Genomic DNA, 25323 nt, shown 5'->3' with positions numbered 1-25323 from the left:
AACCCTTCCATGTGCTCCTTTGGGGTATCCTCGAGGAAGTTCTTGGGGTTCCTTGTCCATCAAATGGGGATTGATTTGGATCCCACTATAGCTAAGGCAATAGCTACACTTAACCTGGCAGCAACTTTGAAAGAATTAAGAAGTTTTGTGGGAAAAGTTTCCTACTTGAGAAGGTTTATCCTAGGATTGGCTGAGATATTGAAACCTTTGGTCAAGCAAACCAAGAAAGGAGTAGCCTTTGTATGGTGTGATCAATGTGAGAAGGCATTCAAGAAGATACAAGCAATTCTAGCGGATCCTCATACCATGGTCGTTCCATCACCTGGTAAGCCTCTCTTATTGTATATAGCCAATACGGAGCAATCACTGGGGGCTTTATTAGCTCAGAAGCAGGGAGGTGTGGAGAAGCCAATATATTACAAGGGACCAGAGCTGAGGTACTCTACGGCTAAAAAGGTATGTCTATCCTTGGCATTTGCTATGTCAAAATTTAATCATTACTTTCTAGGGAATTGTATATAGTTGGTGACCAAGAGTAATCCTATGAAATAGCTCCTAACCCACCCCCAATTTTCGAGGAGAATGGCTTAATAGGCCATCCTGACATCGTGCCATGATATCGAGTGCATAAGACCATCCACCATTAAGGGGCAAGCAGTGGTCGACTTGCTAGCGAACTTCCCAAGGACAAGTGATTTTTCACTTCCCTAACAGGAAGTCTTGGTGATAGAGGAGCAAGAATAGAATATGCATTTCAATGGCTCATCTACACCTCAGGGAGGGGAATAGGAGTAGTGTTGACAAGGGAAGAACACACGTTTACCTATAAGCTGCGTTTCCCCTGTTCAAACAACAAAGTAGAATATAAAGCCTTAGTAGTGGGACTAAAGGCTACCAAGAGACTTGGCATAAGAATGTTAAAAGTATTTGGGGATTCTGAGTTAGTCATTAAGCAGATTAAGGGAACTTATGGGGTAAAGAATCCTAGCTTGGCCACTTACAAGGCCACAGCCCAGGAACTCATGAAACACTTCACCTCCATAAAAATGCAAATCTGTATTAAAGAAAAAGAAGATGACACTTGTTCTCATTCTACTTAATCACTTTGCATGGTGAGGTACAAGAAGAAGATTGGCAGGATCTATGCCTAAGATACCTTTTAGATGGTGTACTACCTACTAATCGATTAAAAAGGGAGAAGCTAAAGAATTATGCTACAAGATTTAAGATTATGGATGGGAAGTTGTTCAAAAGAAGCTTTTAAGGGAAATGGTTGGTGTGCATTTCCAGCAAAGAGTTAAAGGGCACTCTTTCGGATTTCACGAGTGAGAGCCAGTAGGACACCCTGGTGGCAGAAAGTTATGGAAATGGCTTTGCACCTGGGATATCACTAGCCCACGCTGTAAAGCGATGCCTAGGATTTCACCAAGAAGTGTTAGAATGTCAAAGGCGAGGAGATGAGATACATACCAGCCACTAAAGCCTCCACCCAACTATGGCTCCATACCCTTTCCATAGTTGGGGACTGGACTTTATAGGTCCCATAAACCCCCCTTCTGAATGATGCATTTGGATATTGGTAGCCACTAAGCTGTTTACCAAGTGGGTGGAAGCTTTGGCCATGAAGAAAGCAGGGCACCCTGGTAGCAGAAAGCTATGGCAAATGGCTTTGCACCAAGGATACTACTAGCCCACCATGCAAAGAGATGCCCAGGATTTTGCCAAGAAGTGTCAAGAATGTCAAAGGCGAGGAGATAAGATACATACCATCCACCAGAGCCTCCACCCAACTACGGCTCCATACCCTTTCCACAGTTGGGGACTAGACTTTATAAGTCCCATAAACCCCCCTTCTGAATGATGCGTTTGGATATTGGTAGCCACTGAGCTATTTACCAAGTGGGTGGAAGCTATGGCCATAAAGAAAGTAACAGGTAACTTAGTGGTTGATTTTCTGAGGAAAAATATACTATGTCGTTTTGAGGTACCAAGCAGATTCATTTTTGATAATGACACACCATTCTTGAACAAGGATGTGCACCGTTTAACAGAATGGCACTCCATAACTCACATGATATCGACACCATATTACCCCAAAAGAAATGGCCAGGCTGAGGCCTCCAATAAAAGACTACTAAAGATATTGGGAAAAATAACTAAGGAAAATGAAAAATGATGGAGAAAGGAACTTCCTACAGCTCTGTGGGCTCATAGAACAACCAAATCACAAGCAACAGGAGCCTCACTCTTTTCCCTGGTCTATGGCACAATGGCTGTCATCCCAATAGATTTAGTAAGGCCAGCAATGAAGCTAGTAGAGATAGCAAGAATACCCAAAGAAAACATCTTGGAGATTGTTGAAGAAAAGCGCAACAACATTGCCTCTCATAATCGCCTTTATCAGGCAAGTATAAAGGCGAAGCATGAAGGCCAAGTTAAAGAAATAATGTTTCAAGTGGGAGAGCTTGCTTGGAAAACAGCCCCTCATGTACGAGGAGTGACTGGAGTTGTCAGACACAAGTTTTCACAAAAATAGGATGGACCTTACATTATGGAAGAAACACACTAGACTGGACACTATTGGTTGAAAGATGAAGTAGGTACAAAGGCGTATATCCCCGTTAGCGGAGCTTACCTTAAGAAATACTATACTTCATTTTGTAACCTGATGCTTTTCTGTTCTACGATGTTTATAATACTAAATAAGACCCTTTCCATTCAGTTATTTCACATTTTATTGTTCATGATATGCATGCAAAGTTCAATATCCTAATTGAATAAAAACTTAATAGAGTTTATAAACAAGTGGATCTCTCACGACCATAAAATATTACAAACTTGAAAATTAAACAATGTTTGTAAAAGTACTGATATTTTCAAGAGAAAAATCTGGATGGCTTAGAGTTCCTAACTTGCCTTCAAAATTTTCAATTTCTTTATCCAAAGAACTCTGTTATGCTATGACACCTTCCACTGAGTTTGAAGGGCAAAAATAGCTTCTTGTGCAGATGACAAGTCCTCTTGAATCTTGACAATGGATCCCTAGAGCTGGGTGATTAAAGTGCTGCACGCCTCTATGGTTGACTTTGTTTTCTTTGCTTTGCTGATACAAGAGATTCTTTTATCTCTCAATTGTTAAAGCGAGGAAAAAGAGGCATGAACAGAGGGTCCTGCCTTCTTTAGGTCTCTCAATGCGATGACACGGCTCTTCAGTCACTCGTCATTGAAAACCATGCCCTCAGCATCACCTAGTGCGAAAAGAAGTTCATTGAAGGAAAGAGTCAGACTATCCTTTTTACCTTTAGACTGTAGTTGGGATATGACAAACCCAATTCACCCCAACATAAAGCCCCTAAGAGACAATGTCCATTTGTCAGTATCCCCCATCATCTCAGGATAATTTGAAAGTAGTTTGGAACACACTGCTTTCAAAGAGGGAGAAAGCAATGAGAGTAGTGGATTGGGGTCTGCCTTGGTGCTTTCACTTTCTTGATCTTTGGAAGTAACTTCTATAAAACCTTCCCTCTCTTGGGGATTGTCGATACACACCCAATTAGAATCCCCCCTTTCAGCATCTGACTTTATCCTCCTTAGAAACCACTTCCTATACAGAAGCATCTTGTAACAAAGCAGTGGCTTTCACTTTGGTTTGAATCTAAGGAACAATTTCTTTAACCTGTCAAAGGTCAAAAGAGAGAAACATTACAAAGGAAGGTTACATACGCTATTGATCAAGAAAAACATTATAAAGAAACAAGATAAGGAAGGAAGGTACATACTCTTGGTTTCTTCACAGCAGGGACCTTAACGTTCTTCCCCTTCCTTTTAATGGCTAAAGGTTTGGCTTTGGCAGAGAGTTTTAGAGTCAAATCACCTTGAAAGATAGGTGGAATGTCCACACATTAGGACCCACTCTCTCCAAAGTTCTTGACACACTCCCTAATACCAGACCACCACGCTTTAAACCTGGGTAAAGGTAATCCAACTCTGGATGAGGAGGTAAAGGGGACTTCGGAACCAAACACCAACACCTTAATAAGATTCCCACTTTTAAAAGGCCATGATGCCACTATAGCAAGTAAGGCTGGAGTGGAGAAATGCCCCAGTACGCCTTAGTCAAAACCAAATTGGCGGGCAAATCTCTGAGGATTGTAAGCTTGGGTTTCAAAGTCATCATGAAAACATGCCTGAAGGTGGGAGGTAAAGGCACAAGCAACAAAAGAAAACTCCTCCTCAGACCAAGGAGCATCTCTATAACAAGAAACGGTTTCATTTTTCAAAAAAATGGAACAGTCCACCCTTAAGGGGTGAATAGGGTCTAGCTGTCCAATCAGTAGGGTCATCCAACACCATACAAAGGAAGCTATCAGAAGATACCACGACCTTATTCCAACCACTTAATTGTGGTAATCCTAAGGGTGAAGGTAGACTGGTCTTAAAGGAACTTAAAACTTTGGGGGCAAGAGCATAGTTCCTAAAGTGCTCCCACAACCAGATCTGCAAAAATGCCACAAGTATAAATGTCTCTACTTGGAATCTACCCTAAGAATGTTGCAGGTCAAGAGTGAAATGATCTAGATGATAATATAGAGTTCCTAAGAAATAAGGAGCAAGGGAGAAAGAATGTCCTCTTGCCAACTTGACAGCTAAAGGGAAATGTCTACCTAAAATTTTCTCATGGGGATATCTTTCAAATAAATGGCGAGATAGCAAGAAAGCAATAAAGGCCTCAAGTTCATAAGGGCTAGAATTATCTTCTCCCACAATGAAGTTTGTGCCCTCCTTTAAGGCCTGCTTGCTCACTCCCAAGTGCAAGAGATCGTAGTAATATAATTCTCGAAGTACCAAGGTTGAACCACAAGCAGCAGGGTAAATTCAAAGACAATATAATTAAAAAAATAAAAAATAAAAAAACTTTTGGTGAAGATGAAGAATAATTTTTTCCTGGTAATTGTAAACAAGAATAACAATGATAACTGATTTAAGTCAATAATATAAATGCTAGGGCATCGGGGTGTTTCCCTATATCGATATGAAATTCCTTGTGATTTAAGAAATTATATATTTCATAATTGATTGTTCTTATACAATTACATAATTATGATTTGGTTGAACTCAGACAATTCAAGAACACATGATAACCTAAATTAATAATGCGGTTAGAAAAGTTTTCAAAAAAACCCATTCACTTTAAAACCTGATTTCTATTTGAAACTATTATAAATTCATTTAAACAATAAGAAAAACATGATTGAACTTATTGAAATCATGGAAGAACTAATACATCAAAAGAAATCTAATTGAAAAATCAAATATGTTGATAAAATCTTAGAAAGAATCACATTGAATATTCATACCGTATAAAAGAAACACAACCACTAGCCCTAGCAAAGAGTTAGGCTACTATTAGAGAAAGGAAAATATAAGGTTTTTTTCTCCAAAATTCATTCTACTTAGCCTCCATTCAAAACCCTAATGTCAGAGTGTCCAAAGAAAATAAAACTTTTACTATTTTAATTTTCGTCCAGATTTACAATAGTAACTTATGAGTTAATTTCGGGCTTCAAAAATTGTGAATTTCGAAAAACTCAAAATTGAAAAGTTGTAGATATTTAAGTGACAGTTCCAACCCATCTAGCTTTGTATCAATTGGAGTTTTGAGAGAGAGATACACCCAAAATACTGATCAGTGCTTAAATCTGATTTTTTTTCTTTTCAAATTCTACCTCTTTGATTTCTTTCCTTATTTGAAGCTTCCAAACATGGTAGACGACCCAAGCAGTCCAGCTGCACCTCCTTAGACATTTAAGCATGGTCCTTTAGCTCCACTTTAATTCTAGTTTGGCCTCCATTCTCTCACAAACTCCTGTAAACTCATCTTTTTCACATGATTTCCTGAAAATATAAAATTACAAGCAATGAATGACATCTTATTCAAGTATGTAAAGATAAATAATAGAGACTAATGCAAATCATAGCTTAATTATACAAATTAAGTATAGTAATAAGGAGATAATGCCCATATAAATATATAACAAGTATACATTTTATGGCGTTATCAAGGCCTCCTCATCCATGCCATTAGCATACTCCCTCCAGAATTATCTAATCCATCCCCAAAAGTTAGCCTTGGAGCCTTTGTCACCACCCGCACTAGTGTCTTCTAGCACTTCCTCGTTGGGGGCTTTCCCTTTCCTTGTTGCCTTCAAGACTAGTTTTTTCAAAGTTTTCTTTACCATATCTTCAAGGAACTTCACAGCTTTGGCCTTATTAGGAGACAGGACAATGTTGGCTACCTCCCCATCCCTAAACAGGGGAAGTCTTAGTATCTTATAAAAATCTTCAAGAGAGGGAAAGACTTCTTGACACCCTGTGAAGAAAGTATGGGTGGTAGAATTCCATTAGTACAAGAGAGAGAGGAGGCTTTCACTATCCTTGTTGATGTCCAGGCTAGAAAACACCAACACAGTGTGCACAAGATGCACCTTTTGCAAGATATCCATGAAATGAGGATGTGTTAGCACTCTTCGACACCAACTTCTCTAGTCTTTGGAAATAGAAGTGTGAGATTTAAAGATTACATCAATAGTACAACCAAAATCTCCTCTACAAGTGTCAAGCCGAGGAATGTGATTCAACTCTAAATCCTTAGTCAGAAGATCATCAAGCTCTTCACATGCTTTGTATAGAGGACCTACATAGCAAGGAACAGACTACTAATCAAAACTTTTGTCGAACATGTAGTCTTCAAAGAAACGAGGGATGATCCATTGCTCCTTGTGGAAGGATTTTCTTCTCCCCCTAAGAGTGGCCTATTAATCTTAGGAGTTGAAGGATCCGTGATCTTTAAAAAACTAGATCTCAAACTGTGTTTGACACCCATGGTTTTTTATGCATGTGAAAAATTCTAAGATTTGGGTTTGAAAAAGAACAAGATAAGGAGAAAATGAGAAAAGGGGGGAGAAGGAGGCAGTTCCTTTCCTTTTATACTTTGGACAATTGTTATTTTCCCTCTAAAAAAAGCCGTTCAAAAGTGAGGCACCTTTTCAAAAATAATTGGCACATGTTAGCAAGGGGAAGAGCCAAAATCTCTGACAAAGTCAATAAGCAAAAGCAAAAAGAAAACCGCATTTGCCAAGATGATGAAACAGCCTGATCCCTCATCAACAGGTTCAATTTTACACTTTACTTTGTTTTTTAGTTAACTAACATGATTATATGTTGTCCCTTTGTGCAACAGTGCAATAATAAAAGAGAAAAACATAAAAATAAACATATAATTACACAACAATTTTAGAGCAAACTATTTTCTTTATATAAATATATATATTCAAAAAGAAAAAGGGGATTTACACTTGGTTTGGCCTTTGTGGCCTATTACCCTTTTTCTGTACATTAACCAAAAAAAAAAAAACAAAAACAAAAAAAACAACCACAACTACAAAACAAAATAACCTATAATCTAATGCCAATAATATGGCATGTTTACAAAAAACAACAAAAAAGAAACTTGAACTGTGGGTTTGAAGGCGAGCAGCTTAAGGAGAGCTAGGCTTGTAGGCATCTGAGTCTCTACCCAAATTAAAGTCTTCTTGGGGATAGCCCAAAGTAAGGTCCTCCTCCTCCTCCTCCTCCTCCTTTTCATCCTCTTCCTCACCCTCATCATCTCTAGAATCTAAGCCATCAGAAGAATCTAACTCCTTTGAGTTAAAATCAGAGTCACTGGAGGCTATTGCACTTGAGTCAGAGCTTGTTTGAGAAGCCTTGCGCCTTCTCCTGCCCCTTGGAACATTCCCCATGAAGGCATCCTCTGCATCTTCTTTGGCCTTCAATCGAAGTGCTTCTAAGTCCTTCTCCCTTCCCATGGTTGAACTTCTTGGGGAATGAAAGTTTGAAGGGGAAGGAGAAAGATGGGGAAGGGGAGGGGAGGAGGGGGAATGGTTGGTGGTGCATTGTTAATACTCGAAGAACCCAAATGACCACTAGAAGAGTTCAAACTATTCCTAGGAGAGTTGGAACCGGTAGATGAGAGGTTAACCATTTTGTTAACAATGAAGGGGTTTTTCTCTGAAAAGAAAAGGGAAATGTATGGGTGTAAAAGGAATGAAGAAATAAGGAAGATTTTTCCCCTTTTAATCACCAACCAGAGTCAAGTGAAAAGATACGACATTTATGAAGAGTAATGTCTATCTACCAAGCGCGGGAAACGAGGTGTCACCAAAAACGACTAGAAATGCCCATTGATGCCATGTGTCCCAACTTTGAACGTCACAATGCATGATTATGCAAGCATTAAAATCTGATATGACAATCGGGGGGCTAATGTACATTACACAAACCAAGGCACGTGAGAATGCTGACGTGGCTGGATCCGAACCTTACATGTGGAGCATCTGTGAGTAAAGGAAAGGGAACGTTGGCTGAAGGAGAGAATCTTTGGTCCGTGCCAACATCGTGATCATCTTGGGGAAGAGTGAGATTTGCACCTGACATGGATAACCAGCACTTGCGCAAAAGGGAGATAGCGACCCCCTATGGTTAGATACTATTGAACACCCCTTATTGGCTGAGTTCATGTTGGACCACTGTTAAAGACATGTGTATCAATCCTAGCATCCCTAATGTCCCTTTCCTTGTCAAAAGTTTTCCCCCCACATAGTAGCAAAGTCGCCCTTTGTTCCAGTACCTTGACATTGGCATGCTTTCTCTCTCCTCCAACAATTATGTAGTACAATAGCTGTATTAGGATTCAAATGGAGGAATCATGGTTTAACACCTGTCCTTATGTACCTAGCAACATTCCTCGTACTGTAAGAGGAACATGTTGCTAAACCATTAGGGCAAGAACCTAGGGAGAAACTAAGAGAAAAAGGCCAAAAAGTTTGAGTAGGAAAGTAAAGTAGAGAAGAAAGGCATTCTTTGAGGAAAGAACATCACCATTGTATAAAAGGCCTTCATTTTTACATAATAGAAAACTCAAGAGAGTAAGGGAAATTTCCCTTTGCTCACATGTGGTTTTTCATATCCCTTTCAAAGGGTTTTCCACGTACTTCTCATGCCTCCTTTACTTTTCATGTTAATCTTTCTATTTATCTATACTTTAAAGTGTTAAAGCTTTCATTTTTAGTGTTCTTAGACTTTTTCACTTAAATGTACTATTAGATTTGTTACCCATCCTCTTATATTGTTTGATAGTCTAACTTGCATGTACACCAAGTAATATAAAATCTACATCATGAAGAAAAAAAAAAAAAAACACCCCTCAATATATGTTTGATTGCTTGATACCTTTAAGAACAATACTTTATATGCAATTATATAATTTCGACTCAAGTGGTTGATTTATTATTTCTCAATAAATTATTTTTTAAGTTCATAGTCGAAAACTGTGCAACGCATATGAATAATACTAATTAAAATAAAATAAAATAGAAGATAATCTGATATAAGTGATGGTCAATTTTATCAATAGATGGAAAGATAGGAGAAATTATATGGTTCTCATGGTAGACCACGTCATTTGTCTATCATTTCAGTAAAAGACTCTCATTTATTTAAATTTGTTGAGTCAGTATTTAGTTTTTATTTAAAACTCCACAATTTTAAATAAGTGGAAGTCTTTTATTGGAATGGTGAACCACATCACTTGTCCACCATAAGAACCTTATAATTTCTCGAAAGATAGAGCCACCTTGTGTTCAGAACAGGTGTACGTAAAAATGGACAAAAATCAGATTTCTGTTATAAAAAAAAAAAAAAAAAAAATGAAGCTAGAAAAATTCAATTCAATGATATTAATGACTTCACAGAGTGATAGTAGGACATGTTTTAACTATTCCAATTATGCAGTTTTTAAGTAGATGAGATTGTAAGAGATGAAGGAAGAGCTGCTTCATGTTATTGCCCACAAATTTCTATATCTTAAAAAATGGATAATTGAATTTTCGAAATATTACATTTCCAAGTTTAGAAAACGATTTAGAAAAAGAAAAAGGGAATAATAATAATAATATATAGCTACTAAAAAACTATTCCCCTCTTCAAATAATTCATTTATATATCAAGATTCTGATGATTTATTTCCAATAAACTTCTCAAACCCATTGCCAAAAAACGCCTTTCAAATTATTTTCTCAAATGGAAGATGAGCTTAATTTTCAGCCCGTTAACTCTGAATTGTAAAGCATTAAGAATTGAAAGCTGTTAGTGAAGTGTACGTAGTAGAGCTTTGAAATGTAGATTGGTGAATGTAGAGCTGCTAGTGAAGTGTACGTAAGAGATCTTATGGAATGAAAAATTACTACTGACTTCAAACACTAAAGTTAAAAGGAAATTATGGTTTTAATAATCATTTATTCAATACTAGCTACTACTACTACTACTTTGATATTAACTGTTCTATATATAGTATATGGGATTAACAAAAATGAAAAAGACATTCCGGAGTGCATCATATTTCAGCCACCCCGCCCGTTGACAAGTAAATTTCGTCCTCTTTGAGAACAATAAAATTGACCCTTCCGTGAACCATATCTTTTTGGACACTTTTGGTATTATCTACAAAAATAGAATACATGTCCTCCACCAAATTATTATTATTATTTTTAAAAAGGAGTTAATTGGCTTTAAACAAGTGAACCACTCAGTGGTGGCTCCAGGATTTTCTTTTAAGGAAGTCAATAGTGTCTTGAGCTAGAATTTTGTTGTGGGGAGTAAAAAATAAAATGATTAATATATTTTTTTTGTATATACAATTGTCATATTACATACAATAATCTAACATAGTATTCTAAATAGTATACAATACAACTATATTGTAAAATAGTTTAAAAAAATTATTAATAGTTTAAAGATCGGTAAGAAAACAACGATAGAATGCATATAAATAAATAACTAATAATAATATTTTTCAAATTAATAATAATTTATTATAATCATATGTAATATCAATTAAATAAAAATATATGATAAAGAAGAATAGTAACACACCTAAGAGTAGGTCTAAGAGTAAACGTTAAACTAAGAAAAATAAATAGTAACTTATATAGATTTTGCTTTTGAAGTGTATGGATTTTTAACCACATATGTGGTCATTCTCTTGGAATTTGAGCAAGCACTAAAAAACTTTTTCGACTCGAAAAACTGTAGAACACTTATCAAACTACTTGATTAGATAGAAAGAAAATATAGAAGGGAGAAAAAGAGAATGAGAGAATGAGAAAATAATCATAGATGTAAATATAGATAAGTTGGTTGTACAAGTGTAATTTTTTGTTGATAAAGAAGAAAAACGGAGGAAAAAACAGTTTTGTAGGGACACGTTTTGCAGCCTAAGCCCAAGATGTATGGGATCTTGGTCCAGTGAGCCCAATACAATAAATTTGTAGAGAGTGGATCGAAGAACTAGGCCCTAATGAATTTGACAACGGCTAGTATGGATTTAAAAGATGATCAAGCAAGAACAAGGAAAATAGAGTTGAATGAATTCACTATCCAATGAGGTATTTTCTCATACAAATTAATAACAGTCGGATACATATGCAATTTTGATTGCTACAGTCTTCTTTATCTTCTTTTTTCCGATTCTTTCCTCATGGAAGGTCCCTTACATTATATGATTCCCTTTAGATTATCTTGATCCTACACTTGTTGGTCATCTAAGCCTTTACTTGAGTATCTGTCTCATCAGACACCCTCTTTGGTTTTCTGTGAGTTGTGGTAGCTAAGACAACACTGTTCAGGGGTTTTCTTCACATAAATGCTGTCAGAAAAGTAGCTGCAGTGCATTCAATGCAGTGGTAGTAGCTTTTCCTTAGATATTTCTGTGTTCCCATTACCCTTATACATGTATGATACACGTCCTTATCACTGGAGATTCTTGGAAGGTTACCTTGATTGTTGGAATACAGATTTGAGCTGTATTATCATGTCCGAGGAGATATTACTCCTCAGACCACCCTCCCAATCGTATTTTGCTCATTAAGTCCTAGATCTGAACCATTTATTACCATTCGTTCATCCTCGAACTACTGATGCTCTCAGCCAAGGCCCAATATATGATTTGGGCCCTTGACCCTACAAGTTTCATTCTACCATTAACAGTAAAGTAAGTCAGAATTCAGAGAGAATGTTTATTTATTTTTTGATAAATGAGCAATTTTAAAAGTAGTGCTACTAACAAAACATTTACGCAATAAAATCTAGATGGCAAGTTGTTAAAGGTATGTAAAAAAATTATGTCAGTTATGGGTTTAGATAAAAAGTCAATTACAACCTGTCACTTAACTTTTATTGTAAAAATAGTGAAAATAGCACTAATATGATCATATTTCAAGTTTATTTCAATTGGGTTTAAACAAAATTTAAAATCAAGGTGTTCAAAATTTTATTTTAAGGGTCAAAACAAAACAAAAAATTAAAAATTCTATATATATAATTTTTATTTTATTTTTTTTTTTTGGGCAAAGCCTGGGGGGTTCATAATGAATCCCTGAGCTGGCTATAGAGCCGCCCCTGGAACCACTCGATTTGGAAGTGGTTGTTGTCAAACCACCTATAATTAACACATCCCCATTGTTATACTTATACATGCAGAATGATTAAACTAACAAAAAAATAAAGAAGAATTCTTTGGGCTGTCAACTACAAAACCTTGAAGAGAGAATTGGTTGTCATTTTGTACTCTCAATTCGAATCTGAACTTTAAGGTTCAGTTCATTCAAGACCCAAGAACCGGTAAATTTTGATACATGTGATCTACAAAAACGTCCAAATTATAAGTTTGAATAAGGTGAGACGAAACATCGAATACTATTACGAAGAAATTCCAATCCAACTATGGAGAAAGCTTTGCAAATATTTCATTTTTCAAAGCTATAGAAGGATAATTTTTCTCTAATTATAAAGAGCGCTGCCGATTAGAGAATAAGAATTATGCAAAAATAAAAGCTGTGGGAACGAACTGATTGATAAAATAAGTTGCAGGACTCTTGCATAATTCGAAGCTGTGGTAAAATTTACCCACATATCATAGACTGCTTAGTTTTGAAGATAGACTGAAAACTCACTTCACCACATTGTTTCATACTCTCTGTGGTGTGGGGTTTAAAACATGATTTTTTCAACATGATTTTTCCTTAAATTTTTTTTTCCGTCTGGGTAGAAAATGCCATGGACGTTCCAATATTTCTCTCAAATGTCAACTATTTCTTTAATTAGTAAATCACACAAGCATACAGCGGGTAGCATAACCCTCCATCCATTCATTCATTATGGGAGGAGAAAGTGTCAGTTAAGCTATAGATTATTGTTTTCAAAATCATTAATCTCAAATTAGAGTCTATGGTTTTCTCCCAAAATAATCTCCTTGGTTTTGTTCAAGGCATTTCCACTTAGCTACATACTCATTTATTTGCATCAACCATTTTTAAAATCCCTTTTAATTTTGCTTGTGCCTATTCTTAGTGTCAATTACTTTCTCTATGTATGATGTTTGGTTACAAACTTAGTTGTAACCAATGACTATAACTCCACTCAATATCTTTTTATTGAATGTAAACTTTGATAAATTCATCATTGAATTATATTTTCTTCTTATATCCTTCATGCTTAAAAATTTTCCAGACAATCTAAAATCAATAACTATGTTATCAAACAAATGTTTAAATTTCAAATTTTTGTAGTCTTAAAGTGCATAAAAAATAACTTTATAGATTGAATAGTAACATCTTATTAACAAGAAATTTGACATGCAAATATAAAGTGCATGCAATCCAATAGTTAAATTTACAAAATATATAGACGTTGATTTTTTAGAGGTTGTTGTAGCTAATTGCTACAATCAAGTTTGTACCCAAATTTTGTCCTTTGTTTATAGTAATTTCTAAACCCCGTTAAAAGAGGAAGGTTGTGAAAGAATAATGGACAACATAAAATTTAGTCACACTATTATAAATGGATCCACTTCAAAGACTTGTTGGAGCATCTGCTACTAGCAACATGTTGCATCAAACCTCAGATGTAATAAAAAGTGAGCTAGGGCTAGGGGTGTGCATGGGTCGGGTTGAGGAGATTTTTTGACCCAACCCACCATGGTGGGTAAAAAAAAACCCAACCCAACCCAACCCATCACATAAGTCCAACCCAACCCAACCCAACCCAACCCACATGGGTCGGGTTGGGTCGGGTTGAACCCATGGGTTTGAAATTTTTTTATTATTATTATTAAATTGAGTAGAAAAAAAATATTAAAATATTAAAAAAACCTAAAGATTAGTATCAATGTAACTCCTTAAAGGCAAACAACATTAATGACTAAACAACAATGGTAATTTATTAGGATTTGTGTGAACTAATTGGCTTTTATATAGGATAGGAAGAACTGGTTATTTAAAAAAATTTATTAATTATATAATATATTATATATATATATATATTAAATTAGTATTAGTAGGAGAAACTAAGGAAATGCTGCTCTACAACTGTTTTTTTTAATTATTAAATATATAGTATATATTTATATATATATATATATATATATATAAAAGTGTCCTACAATTGATTTTAAAAAAAAAATTATTAAATATAAAAATATATTTTAAATATATATTAAATATGGGTGGGTCGGGTTGGGTTTGGCGGGTTTGTAATTTTATGACCCAAACCCAACCCAACCCGCCATAATTTTTTTTTTTGTAACCCAACCCAACCCACCAAGCCTTAAAAACCGACCCAACCCGGCGGGTCGGGTCGGGTTTGGCGGGTTGGTGGGTTTTCTGCACACCCCTAGCTAGGGCTAGCTATGGTGTTCCTTGTAAGCAATGTGCTACATCGATGTTTAGGTATAGTGAGAAATGGACAAAAGTTCCAACACTTTGATGGACGTGTTGGTAAAGAAGTTAGTTCAAGAGAATAAGATTTGTATAAGTACTTGAAATATGTTGGTAAAGAAGTTAGTTCAAGAGAATATGATTTGTTTAAGTACCTGAAATATGAGGTCTTTAATCGAAAAACTAATGAAAATAGTAGATACAATGACCAAGAGGAGAATAAACATAACATTTGTCCTTTGATGATATAGTTTTAGTGAATAAAATTAAATGTAGAGTTAATGCCAAATAGAAATTGAAAAGACGCTCTAGAATGTAAAGACTTTTAATTAAGACAGACTAAAACACAATAAATGGAGTGTAAGTTTAATAAATGTAGAAACATAGATGAGCAGGCGATAAGACTCGGTCAAGAAATTATAAAGCAAAAGAGCTTTCAATTATCTTGGATTAATAATTCATAAAAATCAGGAAATTGAAGAGGGTGTGAATCATAGGTTAAGAGCAAGGCAGATGAAATGGAGAAGTGTCAGGATTATTGTATGATTGTAAAATACTAAGTTTAAAGGAAGATTTTATAAAACTTCCATAAAAAGCTAGCCATGCTTTTTGGTACTGAATATTGGGCTCTTAGAAAGTAACGTATTCATAAAATGAACGTGTAGCTAAAATGTGAATTCTAAAATGGATAAATGAAAATACATGGAAAGATAGGATTCATAATGAGAAAATCTGCCTAAAGATGAGTGGCCTTATTAATGAAAAGATAAGAGAGAGTCACTTGATATGTTTTGGTCATGTTCTATAGAGAGCAATTAATGCACTGGCAAAAAAGGTAAAGGATTACCAAAAATAGCATTAGTAGAAGTAGTAAAAAAGAACATGTCAATTAAGAAAATAATAAGTATGATTTCAGTTTACAAATAGAATAGAATGGTGGAAAAGAATACTTGTGACAGATTCTATCAAACTGTTACAGATCTAAAGCCAAACCCAAAAAATTTAGGACTAGGGCTTGGTTGTTGTTGTTGTAATCATTTAGAATTCCAACCATTTCAAGCAGCCCAAGAATGGTTTAGGCAACAAAAGAAATTACCTTGAAAAAAGAAGGGAAAAGAAACTTCAGATTTTAAGCTTGTCCAATACTTTTGGTCTGACTTTCAAAGGTGGAGATGAGAGATTTTATTCATGGGTGTTGAAATTACAGAGTGTTTTGACTGAAAAATGAATTATGGATATTATATTAAAAGTGCATAGCATATTACATACTCAAACAAAGTTAAAATGTAGCCATTTGTACCTAGGATCGGCCACGTTCAAAAGAAAGACTTGGCTCAATTATGAAACCAAACTGAGAGTGAGAGTTAAACAATCTGACTTACAAACAAGGTCGAGAAAAAGGCACCAAAGCTTGAAACTTTTCACGCCAATGACAAACACATCAATGATCTTTAACAATTTTGTCCATATGGAAACAATATGTAAATATATTTGCTATTAAATTTAAAAGAGACGACTGTCAATTCTTTTTTTTATTAGCCAGTAACTCGTGCACCCATGAGTCTCGAACTCACAATCTCATCCTTCACCTTGTTCTTATACCATTTGAGCTAGAGTTAATTGGAGACAATTGTCATTTTCCAAGTAAAATACAAAGGACATGTACAGTTTCAACAGTACAACCAGATACCTATAATAATAAACAACAGAAAAATTATTTTGCTAGTCTTACATAAGCCTTTTTATTTTCATTTATCATAAAATGAGCAGCGATGTCCCACACAGAAAAACATATGGAACAGCAGAAACTGAAGCTTCATAAATCTCAATTGCATTATAATTGTAGTTTGTTCCTTCAGCTAACAACAAAACATTTTCACCAGACTTTATTCTGGAAAACAACAGAAAAGTACTCATTACCTATGTAGGTATCTGAATAACAATCAGCAGTTCTCACAAGAGTAAAGAGCCAACAGCAGCGTCTCATACATTGGTAGTCCCATCCTCAGATGCAGCACTTCCTTCATCTACAAAAAAGAGAATAGGAGTTAATTTTAGTTCCCTTGTGAGAAAATATAATATGGTAAAGAATAGCTGTAAGCAAGTATTCAGCAATAAATGTTTTGACAGTTAGGCACACCTTCACCACCTGCTGGAGCATAGGGAGACTTCCGGTATCTTGTTTGCTGTTGTGTGGGCTAAAAAAATAAAGCACCAGAATAACTTTTCATGAGCATTATAGAGATTTCAGAATAGAAATAAAAGTACACTCAATTTAAATGTTAGTTCTTGTATGTTGATATAATAGGTAAACATGTCCAACTAGTTCTTTTTAAGCCGATCCATAAAGCTAACCATTAGATAGGCATGCTGACAGTAGCCTGCTCAACCCATTTTGGCATTTCAATCATTCATGTTGGACTTACCACTTTGCCCCAATCTTGAATCATATAATCATACTTTTCTTGTATGCAAGATGCACCTTGTGCATACAATTTTGCACAGACTTGCGCGCAAGAATCTATGTATAGATACAACTCATACAAGCTTGCATGTGCATGTGTGTGTGTGTCACACACCTAATGTTGTTAAAAGTGAAAATTGGCCTCAGGGTGCCAAGTCTGTATATGGCCCACAAGGCACTAAAAGGGAGCCTACCCAAGTGAAGACAACACTGTCTAAACATGTGCAAATATTATAAACTCAAATTATAACCTAAAGTAATAAACTGGAATCTTAATGAATGGTTTTCCAGAAATGTAATGTATTCATTTACAACTTGGCAATTTGTTAAAAGGAAAAGAGAGAGAGAGGAAACATTTATGTGTTAAGAGATTTTGACTAAAATAAAGGGGAGTTTTCAACAAAAAAAAAAAAAAAAAACAGAAAACCAAAACAAAGCTAAATAGAATGATAATAATTTCTAATAAGTTACCAACTGTCCCAAAAGTTTAAATTATTAGGAAATTGTGAATTTAATTATTTAACCATAATTCTAACACTTCCCCATGGCCTAAACTCTCCCTTAATAAGTGGGGCCCAACATATGAGATTTTTAACATTTTAAATGGGAGGTAGAGACAAGGATCAAATTTAGAATCTCTTGCTCTAATATTATGATAAGTTACCGATTGTTCTAAAAGCATAAGCTATAAAGAAATAGTGAATTTAATTATTTAACCATAATTCTAACAATTTCAATTCAATAAAAAAATTATAAAAATGGAGCCATTTTATAATTTCTTTACACTTTATAGAGTAAAATGAATAAAATTTGGGGTATAAAATGCATGTTGGGGAAAGAAAAAAAACCATTTAATAGAAAATATAAAAGAAAATGGCTAAGAGAAATCACCATGGAGATCAAGTCAAAGTAGAATTGGACAAAGAAAAGCAAAATGATAAATTACAATAACCTCCCTTGAGGTTTTGGAAAATGTCAAAAACTCTCTCCTATTTTTTAAAAATGACGCTTATTCCCTTGTGGTTATTATTTTTATTTTATATTTTTTTTTTCTAAATTTTCTTATCACATAACCAATCCAGTTACTAAACAATCTTTTAGAAGTCATTGTTTGATGTGGTGCATTTGGTAGGAGAGAAACAACTGGTGTTTTGAGGACTCTGAAAAGACAATAGCCAACTTATAACTTTTCTTCTTTAAAACACTATTAGATTGGATATCTATCATAGGAAGTCATTCTATTTTTCCGGTTTATGATTTGATGGATGCTTGCAATTTGCATATTTGATTGTTTTGGTCTCTTGCAGTATACTTCCTATATATTTGGGTGACTTCTTCTTATGACTTTGAATAAAATTTTCTTTACTTATATATGAGTGTATATATATATATATATATATATATATATATATTGAGGTTATTCTAGAAGAGAATTTAATTTGAAAATTGTATATTTTGACTCAATTTATAATGGTCATAAAGGGTTATTTGTTATACAAACCACAGCCTCAAGGGGTGGAGTGTCATTTATGAAAATAAGAGGGGAAGTTTCTAACATTTCCTCAAACCTCAAGGCAAAAGCTCCATAGACAATGATGCATATCGCCAAAAGGGATTTTTTTTTGGCCCCACTTGTGGAACCTAGAGGGAGAGAGATGAGAAATCAAGACAAAACAAATTTGAGTGCCCCACACCTTCATTTATGATAAACTAAATAAATCGGCCAAGCAGACTTAATCATCTTTCTTTTGAAATGTTTTTTAAAGGGTGTACTTTGTCCACCCATAAAATATAGGGAATTTTACCGAGGCACTCAACTCAAGCACCTGAGACTTTATGTAACAGACTCTTAACCACCAAAGGCAAGCACCTCAATAAAGGAACCTCACCTTGAGGCTTCAGAGGTACCTTAGTGGTGCCTAGCCCAGGCACTAGAACAATGTGAGCGCCTAGCTCACCTTTGACAACACTACACACACGCCATAGGATTTTTCATTTTCTTAATTACAGTTTAGTAGAATTCTAGAATAAGTTTCAAATTAAAACTATAGAATTAGTCATTCAAGAGTCTAGGCAAGGATGTTATGGAGTATGGACACTCTGGAACCATAAACATGGTAGCAAGGTTAGACCACATAAAATGTGAATTGTTCACATTAATTTTGCACACCAACAGGAAATTGTGGGACCTCCGACCTTGAGCCAGGAACAATTTGGAAGTCACTACTGGATAGCATGAATTAGATAAATGGAGATCATACTCTTTAACAAATTTAAATGAAGCAGGTGTCAGGATTGAGCTCATGCAGCAAAGGTGAAATTATGGTAGCCTAATTTAAGAATAAAAAGGGGCTTATGAGTTCAAAGAAAATTACCTACCAAATAAAAAATAGCAAAAAGGACATTGAAGCCACAGCAATCCTAAAGGCCATCCAGTTTTCTGATAATATGAAGAGTGTCTTTGAATATTGCCCAGGCAATACATTCATCTGAGTTAATGTTTTGCTCAGAGGCATCCCACACACAGCGCAACATTATCTCAGGAAGTTCCTGACTTCCTTAAACAATATTTCCATTTTATGGACACGCTTTACTTGAAACAATTGAAGAAAAATAAATCAATAAACAAGATCTCATTTGTTTCTTGATATCCAGTATATGTAAAACTATAGTTCCTATCACCCCCCCCCCCCACCCCCCAAAAAAAAAAAAAAAAAAAACTATAGTTTCTTTTTCATCACCTTTAAGGGCCAAAGCAAGTATATCAACTTTCCTTTCTTCAAATCAAAATATTTTATAATTAGTGAATTCTCCTACTTTTGACCCCTATCTCCTACCAATTAAAGTATGCTTTTAATTTAACTGTTCTGCATCCAAGATTCTGGAAGTGAAATACCTTCTGTAGCTACCAGTTTGACGTTCAGTGGTAATACAATTAGGGTCCATTTGGTTGGAGGAGTGGAAAAGTGGGAGGATGGAAAATTGTGGGAAGATGGAAAATATTTAGTTTTCCCTCTTGTGTGTTTAGTTGGAGGGGGTGGAAAAGTGGGAGGATGGAAAACTCTTTTGTTTGGTTGGAGAGAAAAAGGGAAGGATGGAAAATATAATTTATATAAATTGACTATTATACTCTTATTACATAATATATAAGAAATAAATTTATTTGTACTCATTAAATAATATAAAATTTACCACATCATATACATAAATTTATATTATTAATTTTATTATTATAATGTAAAAATTACAATAGTGTACATATAAATTTAATTGCGCAAAGGATTTTGTAACTAGCAAAAAGGTGGTTAGCAAATTTATACTACATTCAGCCCACGAAACCAAAAAATTGAATGTCAAGAATAAACAATAGATGAATGAGGAGTATAATGAGGACAAGAAACAATAGATCACGTTGAAAAAAAAAAAAAAAAGAAGAAAAAAAGAGAGAGAGAGAAGAGAACCTGGACCATGGTCTGCTGTGAACATAAGATGAGAAGAGACAAAAAAGTGATAAGGATTTGTGGGCAAAAGTCATCAGGTGGGATAGGTGAGAAAGTCATGAATGAGGTTAGTGGGAGAGGGCATTATGGTAAAAGACAATTGAGAGCACTTTTCTCTCATAGCTTTTCCTCCCGGTTTGGGAGGATGAGATTTGTGGGCTCGGAAGAGAAAATTTTCTCCCAAGTTTTCCATCCTCAATATTTCCCTCCCTTTGCCAAACAATGGAAAACACTGTTTTTCACTGTATTTTTCTCCCTATGTTTTCCATCCTCCCTAAATTCACCCCAACCAAACACAGTGTTAGTGAATTCTCCTTCTTATGATCTCTTTCCTCTTCTACTTAAAGTATGCTTTTGAATTATCCATTCTGCATCCAAGAGTCTGGAAATGAAATGCCTTTCATACCTTCTTGAGCAATTTGAAGTTATGTAGGCCACATAAGGTCTAGGTTAATAATGTGGAATTTGGCCACTTCTATCTCCCATCAAATCTGTGTTCCCATCTTGCTACCTAACCCTATACTGCACAAGCAACTTGCTGGGTACTAGCATGCTGACACACAATTCCAACATATAGTTTGGTTTCTATTTCTATATTAAATACTCCAAAACTTGGATGACCATCTACATCCTAAAGAGAAAAATGCTTTCCAGATTCACTAACATTCAAGAAAAATATTATCTGTGGGAGCCAATTTTGTGAGCCTATTGGTAATAACTAAACACCACACTCCCATCCTAAATCCAACCAAAAATTCTGACCCATGACTTGATAAACCCTCCTAATTGATTAGAGGAGCTTGGTGAGTGGTTCTTATTTCAATATAGCTTCCATCTTGCACCACTAGATGCCAATTGACAACTTCAGTATGGTACCTTACACGGTCTTTTAAAAGCAGCAAACATCACAGAATTCAACTTTAAACGCAGAAACTCAGGAAATATATCAATCAGAGCTCTACAACAATCTCATTCAAAAAGGTAAACGTCTATCATGCAATTTAGCAAGTAATAGCAGCAATATGTACAAATCGACCATTGCAATAAAAAAGGAACAGAAATCCTTACAAACTAAGCACAACCATAAATAATAATAAAAGTCAAATTAAACTAATACCTGCAATTTGGGCCGAAGGGCTTCAAGTGGTCCTTTGGGCTTCTCGACACCTTGCTGTTATCATCCAAAGCATAAAATATATTAGTAAGTCAACTTAATGCATGTTTTCCACTTTTGTCGAGGACAAGAAAAATGATTAAGATAATATGCCTACCTTTCCCAAAGCCCAATCAGCAGAATCAAAATAAGCACGTTCATGGTCCTGACATCACAGCCAAAACTTTTAAAGGAAAAACCAACTCAAACGGATAACTCTTCCAAATTCCAATTGACAAAAGCCATAAGTAATTTCAAAATAAAAAATCACCTTAGAAATGAGTGGTGGTTTCTTGGGCACTATTCCACCGTATTTCTTCTTTACTGCTACCTCCTACAAAAATCATAATCTGAGTCAACCATAAGCTTTGAGAAATTGTCTCAATTACAAAATACTATGGAATTGAAGGCTTTCCATGAATGCAATATTCAGTCAATTATAGATCAAGTGTGTAAAGAAATTTAGAATCTGAACACAAACCTCCTCTTGAGATGATGGCATAGATTTTTCAGACTCAATGGGGATATCTCCATCCACTCGTTCTTTCTCTTTGAGATCCTCCACGCCTGACATAATGACCTTGCACCACTTAACCAAACAGCTGCATCAGCAAACCAGTTGTACTCATGAACATTTTGGTAGAATTATTAAATTGTTATATCCTGTCTGACAGATGCTAAAGGCCACAAAGAAAATTTTCTGATATTAAACCAATTGAGGTGATTCACAAGGTATAAAGAAGAGATAGAATCTTAAATCTTGGGAGGTAATTAAAAGGCATAAATAAGAGCTGCCACATATGCTAAAAGCCACTTCCATGGCATATGGCAGTGACATTGCATATCTATTCCAAAAGGAGAAATGAAATAAAAATCAAAAGAGGGGAAAAGACACATTCTTAAATCAGGTAATACCTAATGCACAATAATTCTACTTATGTGGGACTGGGAGAGGTGGTTGGTTGGCAACTCAAACCCATGACACATCCCTTGGGAAAAAGGTACTTGCCATCACACCAAGGTCTGACCTTTATGATGTTGGGCAAAATAGAGACACAGTCTTAAACAAAGGCTTTTTTTGGGCTCAATGTTAGCCAAAACAGAGGTCATCAACAGAAAAAACTACATTGTCTCAGTCCTTATGTCCTTCAGTACATGATTTTGAAAATACGATGGTTCCTCTGAATTGAAATAAAGCAGTAAGAAAATTTAGAAAAAAATATAAAAGAGTTGTGAGGGCCACAAAAGCCACATAACCCTAGGTAACAAAATGAAACTACGTTAGCATCTACATTTTCTTTTTTCTTTTTCTTTTTTTACTTTTAATATTTGAGTTTTGGCTCCAAAAGGGAGGGGGAAGGAGAATTTCATGAGGTTGTCCCCAGGTCAATTGTGGGGTTATGATTTTTTTTTTTTTTTTTTTTTTTTTTGATGATTGGTTCCTTGGGGTTATGATGACATCAACATTATAAAAATGCAGTACCATCTTGAGAAAGAAGAAGAATATGAATCAGTGGATCCAGAATTTTAACGACCACTACAACACATTACAACCCCCTCCCCATAGTCTATTTGTTGATGGAAATCAAAACTTTAACCCAACAGCCAATAATATACCCTAGCATTCACAATATGCTATCAATTTTCAGAAATCCTTTTAAATTCTAAAAACAAGAAAGTTTGACAATAAGAAGCACTTAAATCAATTTTATGAAAAATAACATATCCTAATTATGTAACTCAAAATATTATAAACTTCATAACAACAAATCTAAAAAATCCACGCGTAAAATTTATATAAAAAAAAAATCAACGAAATGTGTACTTCACATAGCACCATCAAGCAAGGACACAATTCATAGATCCTGTAGTTACTAAACCTCACTTAATCAGATATTCGTCTCCCTTATATATATATATATATATATAAAAAAAAATAATTTTGAAATATCAAAATCTTTCGACCTACTTATTGGCAAACGAAAATCCTATACGAAAACTCAGCAATTAAATGACATTTACATATCTTAATTAACTTCTTCTGTTTTTTCTTTTTCTTTTTTTAATTGCCTCAGGTTCATGCTTATAAGGGACCTGAAAATTTAAATTAAAAAAAAAAAAAAAAAAAGACCAGCACTAGCTTCGTAGAGTTTATAATTCAAAAATATATTCCTAATATGGAAATTTGATGAATGATTTTTCTTTTAACAATCATGATTAAGCAGCACAAATAGATAGATAACAAGAAATGAGAGATATGCAAAAGAAGTAATAATGAATTGAAACAAAAGAAGTAAATATTATTGAGATTTAGGCGGATATGCAAATTGCAAAGCAAGCGATCTATTTATAAGACACAGAGATAGAGATTCAGCAGAAGAAACGTACAAAAAAGCACAGGATTTAAATCTCAGAGAGAGAGAGAAATGAAATTACCGAATAGAGAGAGAGAGAGAGAGTGAGATCGACGGTAAGCTCTGGCTTTGGATGCGAATGCAGAGAGAGAGAGAGAGAGAGAGAGAGAGAGAGAGAGATCGATAATGGAAGATCCAATCAAAGAGGTGCGACACTCAGTCGGGCGATGACGTGGTCGGGATATCTTGCTGTGGTCTGGATGTTGTTTTTATTTTTAACAGACCACTGTGTATTATTTTCTTTATTCTTTACCATTTTGATGACTATAATTGTAAAAACCTATAAACTACTACTGGGTTCAAAGCTACGCGGTTTGACTGGACACAAACAGATTTTTTTATTACAAAACAGCTAAGATATAGATAAAAAGAGACGGAAAGAATAAATCAAATAAGTGTAGATATTTGAGCTTAATTGTGTGTCACATTTTGGTGTTTTTGGATATATCTATCATTCATATCTCATTCTTTTATTGTAATTATCAAATTATTAAAAAAAAATTATATATATATATACACATTGCATGAGATTAGCAAGTCAAACTAATTCTTACAAAATCTTTCCTAACAGTTGATGTGTCAAATTATGAATAGTATATGATTAAGGATAATACTAGAAATTTGTCTTTAGGATGCCAAAACTTGTAACAGTGGAGCTAAAAAGCTATAATGCTATTTTAGCTCCACCAATATAGCAAAAAGGGCTTGCAGCAGTGGAGCCAAATGTATAAAATTTAGCTTATTTGCTACAGTGCACATCTATTTATAGATGTGCACTGTAGCACTCATCTAAAAAAAAAAAAAAAATTTAATCCCACTATTGAATAAAATAATAAAACTAATCTTATTTTTTTCATTCTTTTATTCCGTTTCTTTCACCATGCACTCAGATCACTCATCTCCTTCACTCATCTCTCTCACTCCATCAAGCACTCATCACCGTCGCCGTCCCAGCCCCAGCCCA

General features: G+C 34.9%; 1 protein-coding gene across 2 annotated transcripts; it reads right to left on the bottom strand.

Moving 5' to 3' along the window:
* Nucleotides 1-16521: 16521 nt before the first annotated feature.
* On the bottom strand, nt 16522-24612 carry LOC115975743. Of its 2 annotated transcripts, none has more exons than XM_031096654.1 (7): nt 24382-24612; nt 22427-22534; nt 22217-22279; nt 22064-22111; nt 21910-21963; nt 16969-17026; nt 16522-16855 (listed from the first exon to the last, which is right to left on the bottom strand). In XM_031096654.1, the coding sequence occupies exons 2-7, from the start codon at nt 22517-22519 to the stop codon at nt 16812-16814; spliced, it is 360 nt and encodes a 119-aa protein (XP_030952514.1). In that variant the 5' UTR covers nt 22520-22534; nt 24382-24612; the 3' UTR covers nt 16522-16811. The 2 variants fall into 2 exon arrangements, with proteins under 2 accessions (XP_030952514.1, XP_030952515.1); XM_031096655.1 differs by having other exon boundaries at nt 16528-16855; nt 22427-22525; nt 24382-24604.
* Between the last annotated feature and the right edge of the window lie 711 nt (nt 24613-25323).

This window comes from Quercus lobata, chromosome 2, assembly GCF_001633185.2.
Source record: "Quercus lobata isolate SW786 chromosome 2, ValleyOak3.0 Primary Assembly, whole genome shotgun sequence".
Lineage (NCBI taxonomy): Eukaryota > Viridiplantae > Streptophyta > Magnoliopsida > Fagales > Fagaceae > Quercus > Quercus lobata.
The sequence above is the reverse complement of the archived record's forward strand: the minus strand, read 5'-3'. Positions and strand labels throughout refer to the sequence as shown.

What these genes read in the sequence shown, in the direction of transcription:
- LOC115975743 (XM_031096654.1), bottom strand. Translation starts at nt 22,519, where the DNA reads ATGTCAGGCGTGGAGGATCTCAAAGAGAAAGAACGAGTGGATGGAGAT. An exon ending in CTGATTGGGCTTTGGGAAAG is followed by an intron (nt 21,964 to 22,063) that starts GTAGGCATATTA and finishes GGATGATAACAG; the next exon opens with CAAGGTGTCGAGAAGCCCAA. An exon ending in CCCTTCGGCCCAAATTGCAG is followed by an intron (nt 17,027 to 21,909) that starts GTATTAGTTTAA and finishes TTATTTTTTTAG; the next exon opens with CCCACACAACAGCAAACAAG.